General features: G+C 58.8%; 1 protein-coding gene across 1 annotated transcript; it reads left to right on the top strand.

The window, feature by feature from the left end:
- Window positions 1-408: 408 nt before the first annotated feature.
- Window positions 409-3,904, top strand: BKCO1_3900037 (ribosomal protein l24e; the record flags this gene model as incomplete). Its single annotated transcript, XM_020275345.1, has 6 exons — window positions 409-556; window positions 636-689; window positions 892-1,527; window positions 1,694-2,749; window positions 3,006-3,695; window positions 3,768-3,904. The coding sequence occupies 6 exons, from the start codon at window positions 409-411 to the stop codon at window positions 3,902-3,904; spliced, it is 2,721 nt and encodes a 906-aa protein (XP_020128593.1).
- Window positions 3,905-9,649: the final 5,745 nt, after the last annotated feature.

Raw genomic sequence — 9,649 nt, 5'->3', positions numbered from 1 at the left:
GGCCCGCTCACGCTGCCCGCGCGATCCTCTCGCGCCGCTGCAGGCATCGGACCAGGAGCAGCGCTCACCCACACACCAGTCCGGCAAGTGACCCGGCGCACGCGACGCCCACGCTCTGCGGCCGTTGCACACAGCCGCGGCGACGGGCAGCCCGATCGGGCAGGCCCTCCGCGCACGCAGGGCTGCAGCCAGTGAGGACACGCGTGGCGTGCGGCGGCGGCCTTAGGGCGTTTTGAGTTTATTTCAGTGCTGGCTCCACCGCGCGGCCAGCCAGTCGCGGCGCGCTGAAATTACGCAGCTGGCCCGGGCCCGGTCGCTGCTGCACGGACGGCCGTTGCTAGCCCGCACCCGTCGCCCAACGCAGTCACCACTGACTCCAGCGGCCGAGCAGCGCTGGTAATAATAACAATGTCGCATGCGCTGCAGCGAGATACGGCGCCGTGTGCTCCGGGGTATAAGGAAGAGCCGGCGCCTGTGGCGGACGATCTGGTGAGTGCCTCCCTGCCCGCCGCCCGTCACCGTCCCCAGCCCGCCCAGCTGTCCCTCGCTCGCGCCCGTTTGGCTTCGGCGTCTCTGCTCTGCGCTCTTGCTTGCATGCATCCGCCCTCTCCTGCGCCTGCGCTGCACACCTCTAGCGGGCGAGTCATCTCCTGCCCTTACCCCAGCTCCCGCGTGTCCTAGGCTACATGGTACGCCCCTTCTCGCCAAGCTCCCCCCCATAGCTCCCCCTCCCATGCGTCTTTTCGCGCAGCCTCATCCATGCTTGCTGCCGCCGGCGTCTCGTCCGCGCCCGGTCCACAAGCGTTTCATCCTATCTGATCCTCGTCCTCCACCGCGCCTCTCTTAAGCTGCCCTGCCTGTCGCCGTGATCCGCGGACCCTGTCCTCGCAGCAGAGCAGATCACCACCACTGCCGTCGGCTCGCTCATAATCCTCGTCGAGCCCCGGCCTCTGCCCGCGATCGCCTTGCGCCGCGGTTCAAGACACAGCGCAGCAGCAGCAGCAGCAGCTATTCCTTTGCCTTTACCCTCCGGGGCTGCCCTGTTCTACACCACACCAACGCGTCCGCCGCCGGTACTGCCCATCTCCCATTCGCGCCGCGCCTCCTTCCCGTATTATTATTTTTTTCGTCGCCGCCGAGCAGCCACACCCAATTCACGTCGTGCACATCCGTTGCGCCGATGCACCACCAGCGCTAACACCGTCCGCGCCTTCCAGCATCATCCCCACCCCGCTACGCAGGGCCTTCCACCGCCGCAGCCTCACCTCCAACATCCACGCCCCGGCGTGCTCCACCAGCAGCAGCAACACCACCCCAATTCGCCACAGCAACCGCAGCACCCGCCGCAACAGCCCACCACCCAGGGACCCTACGCCTCGCCACACCCGCCACCGCCGCAGCACCAGTCGCCCTACGTCAGCAACGTGCAAATCCCTCCCGGCCAGAACCCGCAGGAGGTCCCCTACTACGCGACTCACCCGAGTCCGTACAGCACGAACAGCACGTCCGGTAGCTACACGTCTTCAGGTAAGCAACCCGTGCGCGCGCGATTCGCCACTGCACCCCCGCTTTCCGGCTCTCGATTGCTCCGAGTCTCGCCGAAACGACGCGTCGGGGGCGCGCGCCATTATAAACCCAACAGCAGACGCAGGCACCGCGTCTGACAGATGTGACGGCCACTGACGCATTCCAGAAAATTCAGAACTCTCAATGGCCACCGCAACCATGAACAGGCAATTTCCGCCAATCTACCACACGCCGCAGTCCAATTCACCGGCATCGATCCAATCGCCGCAGCATGATCAGCATGGACGGCCGCTGTACGGCCAGTCGGCGCCGCAGGTGCCGCAGAACATGTACTATCCGCCGTACCAGATGCCGCAGCAATCGCCATATGCGCCGCAACAGCACCAGGCTCCTCTCCAGACCAGCATGCCCTTGATGTCACACCAGCAGCCGCAGCCAATGCAGCACCCCCCAGCGCACCCGCACACCCCCGGACTGCCGGGCAGCCCGAGAACGAAGCTCACCCAGACTCCCCTGCAAAGACCACCCTCGAATTTGGGTGCTCCGCAATCGACCCCGACTGGACCTCCCGGCAGCGCCGGCAGCATCCACTCCACCCCGGGCGGCAGCGCGAGCGTGAATCCGAACGCGGCACCTGGCCCGATTCCTGCCACAACTCCGCTGGTCGTTAGACAAGATCAAAACGGTGTGCAGTGGATCGCCTTCGAGTACTCGAGAGACCGCGTGAAGATGGAATACACCATCCGCTGCGACGTCGAGTCGGTGAACGTTGATGAACTGCCGCAAGAATTCAAGACGGAGAACTGCGTTTACCCGCGTGCGTGCTGCCACAAGGATCAGTACAAGGGAAACCGCCTACACTACGAGACGGAATGCAACACAGTCGGATGGGCGCTCGCCCAACTTAACCCGTGCTTGCGCGGCAAGCGCGGACTGATCCAGCGCGCGGTCGACAGCTGGAGGAACAGCAATCAAGACCCGCGTCTGCGGAGTAGGAGAGTGAGACGGATGGCCAAGATCAACAACAGGAAAGCTGTACAGGCGCAGCATGGAGGCCACATGGCAGGGCCCGGCGCCCCGGCCCCTGGTGTCCCTAACACTGCAGGCATTGCTGGGGCTCCAGGTGCCAGGCCACCAAATATGGGTATGGGCGGTCCGCAGTTGCACCACCACCATGAACACCCTGCGGGTGGTGCTCAGGGCGGACCTGATGACGTTAGCGGTATGTTTCCACAGATGTGACGAGCGCGATTTGAGATTGCGCTTTTTTGAAACGGACTTTGCAATGATAATCATATCCTGTCGTTTTGTATCGCATTTGTATCGCATGTACATTACTCTTTGATGTAACTTTCCCCCGCATTTGCACCGTCGTTTGTACTCGTTTGTACCCATTGTCATGCACAACACCCATACCCTGGCGCAGATCATCAACCATGGAGCAAGGTTACGGCAGCTAATCTCTTATCGCGGTGTAGCCGGGAATGAGTACAATGAGACCACCCACACGCACCACCACCAAGCTCCCACCGGCCAAGGAGGTGCAGCGAATGGCGACGTCAGGCCAGCCAATGATTTCTATCCTAACTACCCTACGAACCAGCCTCCCAACGCCGCCGCTGTACCACCCCTCGACCATCACATGGACCATGTTGCTTCCCGCCCGCCGCCGCATGCAGCAGCTGCTGCGACCAAGCAGCAGGAAGACGAAGAGCGCAATCTTGAGCTCTTCGGAGATCTTCCCGAGGCCAAACGACGCAAGTTCATCCTCGTCGATGACGCCCAGAGAGGCACCCGCGTGCGCGTGCGCGTCATGCTCGACCAGGTGAACATGGAGGAAATGCCCGATTCTTACCGCAAGAACAACTCGGTTTATCCCCGCTCGTATTTCCCTACTCAGATGCAGTCCCCTCCGGCGTCTCCGCGCGGGACTCGGTTTTTCGACGATCCGGACGAGAAAGAGGAGGGCAGCAGCGGCGCTATGCCTGTGACCGGCAGGACTCTGGTTCCCGTGCCGATGATGGACGGTTCGGAAGCCAAGGTTCCACGCCCGCGGATGACCAGATCGAAGAGGAACAAGGAAATCACCCTCAACGATCTTGGATACCGCATGACTTGGAGCCAGAGCAGAGTTTTCGCGGGAAGGACGCTTTTCCTGCAAAGATCCCGTAAGTTTGCGCTCAACGATGCCAGTAACCATGAAGTTACGGGGTTTGGCCGGTTACTGACAGGTATTACAGTGGACGCCTACCGCAACAAGATGCGGAGCACCATGGTTGCAGCAGGCCAGGAAGTTGCGCCACATTTCGAGACGCGCGTGGGCAAAAGGCGGTGGTTGGAGCGGAGCAAGCGTGCGAAGCGCGACGCCTCGCCTTAAGTACTTGCTTGCCCCGGTCCAATTTCACGATGATCCGCGCAACCTCGAACGGCAGCGGTATCTGCACGACTCGATGAACCCGGCGTCGGGCGGAAGTCTTTCCAAATCTGGCCCACACCCTCCGCTGTCAACGGTTAAGCGAACGGGCCGGGAAAATTGGGATCCCCTACCCTACGGCTAATCCACTCCCACGCGCCAGGGACAGGGGGCGTCCTCGGCCTGCATGGCCTGACCGCTGCAGCCTCTGGAGAGCATCGGGTGTGATCCGATTTGTGCAACATTCCGTTTCCTTCCTCTCAATACAGCGTCTCCCTATCCTAACCTCATGCTATCTTACCCTAGCTGGCATATCCTAGTCATCGATGCGGCCCGGTATGCATGGTCGGCAAACATGCTGCTGGTTCAAGCCGCCCGTAACGGGTCTTTCCTATTCGCGGCAGCCGTCATCGATTCTCAAGCACACCTTCTCGGAACAGGCTTGCCTCATCCGTCGTCTGTATATCTGTTTGCTTTTTTCTTTTGCTATCTCTCTGTTACGGTTGGCGTAAAGGGTGCTGGTGTGCGACAAAGGTTTCATTGTCTCATCTCTCTCTGTTGATGTGTCTCCTTATATGATCGGTCAAAGACTTCCTGCAATGCCTAATGTGGATGAGTAAAGCCTGGTTTAAGGGAGGTTCGCGCTTGTTTACTCTTGCTTTCCTTGTTTTTTTGCGAAGCGTTCAGGAGAGGGATGGTGTATGCTTTTGCGATGCGATTCAAGGGTCAAAAACGAGACCCGTACTCGAGGCTTTTCCCAGTCTCTCGACAGAGAGCGCCACGGACATCGTCTTTTGCGTGCAGCATACGTGGGATGATGGGCTAAGGAGTCCTGGTGTTTGCCTGCATTAGCGTCAACTATGCGCATGCGAACGGATAGTCTCCATGTTGGCCCATGGCTAGGTTTCCTTTGTTTGGCTCTAGGGGATCCCTCCGGCTTTTAGCGAGACGACACGGGACGGGACGGCAAAAGAAACGATGCACAAAAAAAGTATACACGATTGAGAAGTTTTATCATTCTTCCCATTTCATAGCGCCGCCGTTTGAGCACGTTTGCTGTTTTTCCCTTTGGCTTTGTATGATGCAAGCACAGGGCAGGAACCCTTTCGTCGATCTCACCATCACGGCAGCATTGCGCAAAGTACTAGCTAGAACAAGCGTCCTATATTCGCACTGAATGGTAGATTTTTCAACCACGTAACTTGTCGGTCCCTTCTTGTGCACGGTACCCCCCATCCTTAGCTCGCCGTGGCCGAGTGTAACGCCGAGACCACCAAGCGGGAAGACGGCTGAGCGTGCCGGCTGGCGTCTACTATGAGAAGGAAGCTGCGATAGGGTCTGGGGTCATGCCTATACCTCCTCGCTTCTTCCTACCTTCCTCCAAAAGGCAAAACAGGATCACCGACCAATTGGATGAGTCGTCCGCAAGAAAGTGAGACAAGAACCACCTTTGGGGCCTAGAATCCGTCGGGGACACTTTCATGCTAGCTACCTAATTGGGTAAACGGTCTAAGAGCGGGGTGAGGGAAGAGTGAGGGCTTTCTTTCGTCTTATTTTTTTTGGGGGCAAGCCAAAGTATAAAAATCCGGAAAATGCGCCACGGTCATCTCTCGATCTCATCGACTGGACCGGGGGCCAGACCGACTACGTCCTTTTTTGCTAGGTAGACGTCAGACGTTGGGTTTCTCTTCCCCGTTTCCCTTCACCCCCCGGACTGGATCTCGTCATTCTCTTTGACTGGTCGTTCCCTCTTCTCGTTGGCGGTGGCGGATAGCGCGGAGACTGGGGGAGGGCCGAAAGGGCCGAGCTTAGTACATGCACCGGCCATCGCTTTAGGTGATGATGGGTGCTTTAGTACTTTTATATCGAAGGATGGCTTCTAGCGTTTTGGGCCGTGTGTGGTATAGTTCTACACGCTGTAGTATGGACGGGGCGGGAAACATATGACAACGGTTTTTGAATGGGGCGAAGGTCTGACCTAGTTGTTTGTTCTTTTTCCTTTTCTTTTCGCCGTTGTGGTTTGCTTTGCTACTTTTGGACTACCGTTGTTTAGGCCTAACTAAGATCTATGCCTCACTACAGGCTGTAAAAAGAAGCTGGCTAGACAGTGGCTGGGCTGGGCGTTGGCCTTGAATAAGACCGATAGAATTGTACGTCTGATGCCGGGAGTAGAAGTAGTATACACGGCACCGCCGGGTTAAGCCAAATAATTAAGAACGATCTCTAAATCGAGTGACATGCAACCATGGTATTAGTGTAGGAGAGAGACTTGGCTGCGTAGATACATGCACAAATAATTACGAATGTTTAAGATGACGCCTGCTCTTGCGCTCATTCAACGTCTCACGCACAGAATTGTTACACAAATTCGACACTTTTTCTTATAGCACAGCGGCTTTATGTTCTATAAGTGTCTAAGATGTGCTGTCAATTGCTTTCGTCATCTTCTGGGCCCGAGGTGGTCCAATATCATCTATCTTCAACACTGCTAGAAAGTAGTGCCTTAGCTTCCACCTCTCGAAGTAGGAAAGGCGAACACCCCTTTCATCGACACTGTGGAGATATCAGCTTAGTAGATGGTGGCCTGAGCATTACCTAAGAACACTTCAATCATCCTCGTTCTATGACAGAATTGTCACTGTCTTTCCCCTTTATCCGAGAAGGATCGAAGCGAGGCGGCCGGTTAAAGTTTTGTTAATTGCTTTTTCCTTTTTACGAACTGCTCAAGGCGTCGACTGCGGCATCGAGATCTGGATTCTCGTTTGCATTGCGGCCACACGCGAAACGCACGGATTCCACGTTGTCGTAACTCCGATGGCATGAGGGAAACCCCCCATGAATGTTGAGAGATCTGATAGGACAGCGCATAATCAGAACTGTTGACGTTGTGCTGAGGAAAGGTGTACTGGAGCTACACGGTATCAGGTAGCATTCTTCGATTATCTCTGATAGTACTACCTCTAACCGAGCATGTTCCGTCAATCAGGGCTTCTGATTTTTTTTCTCCATATTTGCCAAGACCGAATAAGGTCCCAACATGTCCAGCTGGGATCCACCGCGATTCGTCACATAATCCTCCTTCTCGATGTCTTTCCCATCCGGACTGTCCCACAATTCTGGACGAGAGCACAATCCATCACTGGCTGGAGACGGAGGGTCCAGACGAGAGTCTGTGGGGAACTACTGGGGCAGCGTGATGAATCGCCGGGCGGCAGGGGGGTCTCTGGTGGATGGCAGGAGACGAGCAAGTTTGTGGGAAAGTCAGACAAGTCACGCGTTGGTTGCCTTCCGGCTGATGGGGGGATTGGGGATGGGGACCGAGCAGTGCTGCGTGCTTTTCGGATTTTGTTGGTTGCCCCTGATACTTGATGACCGCTGGGCTGCGCTCGCTGCTGAGCCCCCATCCTAGCTAAAGGTGGTGCCTTTGCCGATTGCGAACCCGCATATCATGCGGGCAGAGACATGCAGCAAGCACGACGGATCCTTTGCCTGATTGTTCCTAAAAGGCAGGTTCGAGTGCTGATTGTTTTCTTTTCGAGCGGTTCTCTCCGTGTGTGGATGTGTTCCTCGATGCGCGCTGGTTTTTGTGTCTGAGATCTGCCTGGGCTGTGCGGTCGGCATTACGCAATGCACGTTGGGTGCAGGTGCCAATAGAGAAATGTTTGGGGTAACGGCATAAGCAGGGACGGAAAAGGGTCCAGCCAGATAGGCAGCTGGCCAACCGGGCGGCGACACCGGGTGGTGCAGCAGCCTATGCATTGGCGCAGACGCTGCGCCGTCTCGCGTCTCGCGTCGCGCAGCGCAAGCCCACCTCCGCATCCGCCGGGCTGGCGGACGAGGCTGGGACGAGGTGCAGTCCGAGCAGTGCGAGCAGCATAGCAGTCAGCAGCAGCTCGTGCGGCACGACAGCGGCGGCTGAACGGCGGCTGCATCCCTCATGCAGCGCTTGTCGCTCGCGTTCCCTCTCTTGTCAACAGCGGGCCGGGCGGCTCCCACGGCAGGCGTCTGGAGTGGCAGATGACAGCTCTTGACGGACACGTCTGGCCGTCATCATCGCAGCCAGTTCCTGGATTCAGGCTCACCGGTCGGTGTGGGTGTTGCAGCTGTGGGTGGGGAGAGGCTGCAATGGAAAGACCCGTTGTTAAGCTGTGTGAGCGACGCGAGCCACAGGCGGTCCGAGACGCGACCGGGCGAGTAAGTCGCGCCGGGGATGACGAGTCGCTTGCTGTGGAGATGGCGAGCCGTGGCGTGGTGGGCAACGAAAGACACGGTCATGTGGAGAGGAGCGAAGCTGCCCCGAACAACGCCGCCTGCCCGCCCAGTGTGGCCGAGCTGCTGCTGCCCGCGTCGGTGCCTCAGGCCTCCTTCACGCTTCGACGCCAGGCGCCAGGCTACTCCAGGCACGTGTCGCTGCGTCGCTGCGTCGCTCAGGACGACGCAAGGCGAAGACACGAAGACGCTGACCGAGCGCCGCTATCGCAGGGCCTCGTGGCGCGCCTGACACATGTCAGTTGGAGCTGGCCGTCGTCTGGTCGCCCATAATCCGTACACTGGCATAGTCTCGTCCCGCGCGCGGCAAGGAGAATGCGTTGAGGCGCGCCTTCCCCAGCGCTGGCCTTTGAGAAATGGGATTGCGCTTGACGAGACGCACCCCGCGTTGTCCAGAGGCGGCTGGTCTAGGCGCGCACGGCCGTGGTGAAGGCTCGCTCATTCTTGGACGACGTGTTGGCCAGCCAGCTTACGTACCTTGGGTGGAACTGAGTGCGTATGCGTCCTTCAGCGCGACAAGATAAGTAGTGTTATATTGCCGTGGCGCCCGTCGGCCGTCTCGCTCCTCGCTGCACCTGCTGCTCCTCCGACACGCTCTCCGACAAACCTGCTTTCCCAATGACGAGCGCGACTCCACCTGCGCGCACGGTTGCGGGCCTTGACGATTCCTGGCTCGGCGACCACGGACCGCTGCTTTCAGATGGCTGACGTCGTGATAGTTCGGATCCCGAGCGAAAGCAAGAGAGGCTCACGACGGCGTCGCTAAAACTCCCATTAACAGCAGGTGTCATTTCGTTTCCTTCGTATTGCTGGCCTGGCGGTGGCGGTGCCGTGACATGGCCTCGAGATCATGCGTGCTGTGGCTGGAAGGAGGAGGCGACGGCGGCAAGGTAGCCAAGGTAGGCCCTCGCAGGCGGCGCGCATTCCTGGCCGGCTGCCCGTTCCTGTCGCCTCTGCTGCGCCAACACCGCCGACGGCGTCTTCGCGAGCGTGTCGTGGCCTCGCGCGGCGCTGCTGCTGCGCTGCTGTTGCGCTGCTGCGCTGCTGGCGCACTGGGCGGGCGCGTCCTGGGCGCTGGGCGGGATCCGCAATCGATAAGCCTGGTGACGGTGATTTGCGGGGGCGCTTCTATTCTTGCACCCGCCGACGTTGCTAGGCAGGCAAGGCGGCGCAAACAGAACCTTGTTTCACCCAGCCAGCTACCAGCCTTCTCGCGAGCCATCAACAATTTTCTTTCCTCCGTCTGCACCTAGTCCTGCGCGTTCAGTGCTCCTTCGCCTGCTGCCGTCTTGCGCCGTTCAGCCCGGCTCCGCCGACACGAGTTGCGTCCCGTCCTCAGCCCTGCCGCTGCCGCTGCGGCTGTGTCGATTACACACCAAGCTTTGGAACCCGGCTGCCAGCCAAGGCATCCCGCAGCCGCGGACCGCGTGAAACGCGAGA

Source organism: Diplodia corticola, assembly GCF_001883845.1.
Source record: "Diplodia corticola strain CBS 112549 chromosome Unknown scaffold39, whole genome shotgun sequence".
In the NCBI taxonomy this organism is placed as follows: domain Eukaryota; kingdom Fungi; phylum Ascomycota; class Dothideomycetes; order Botryosphaeriales; family Botryosphaeriaceae; genus Diplodia; species Diplodia corticola.
The sequence above is the reverse complement of the archived record's forward strand: the minus strand, read 5'-3'. Positions and strand labels throughout refer to the sequence as shown.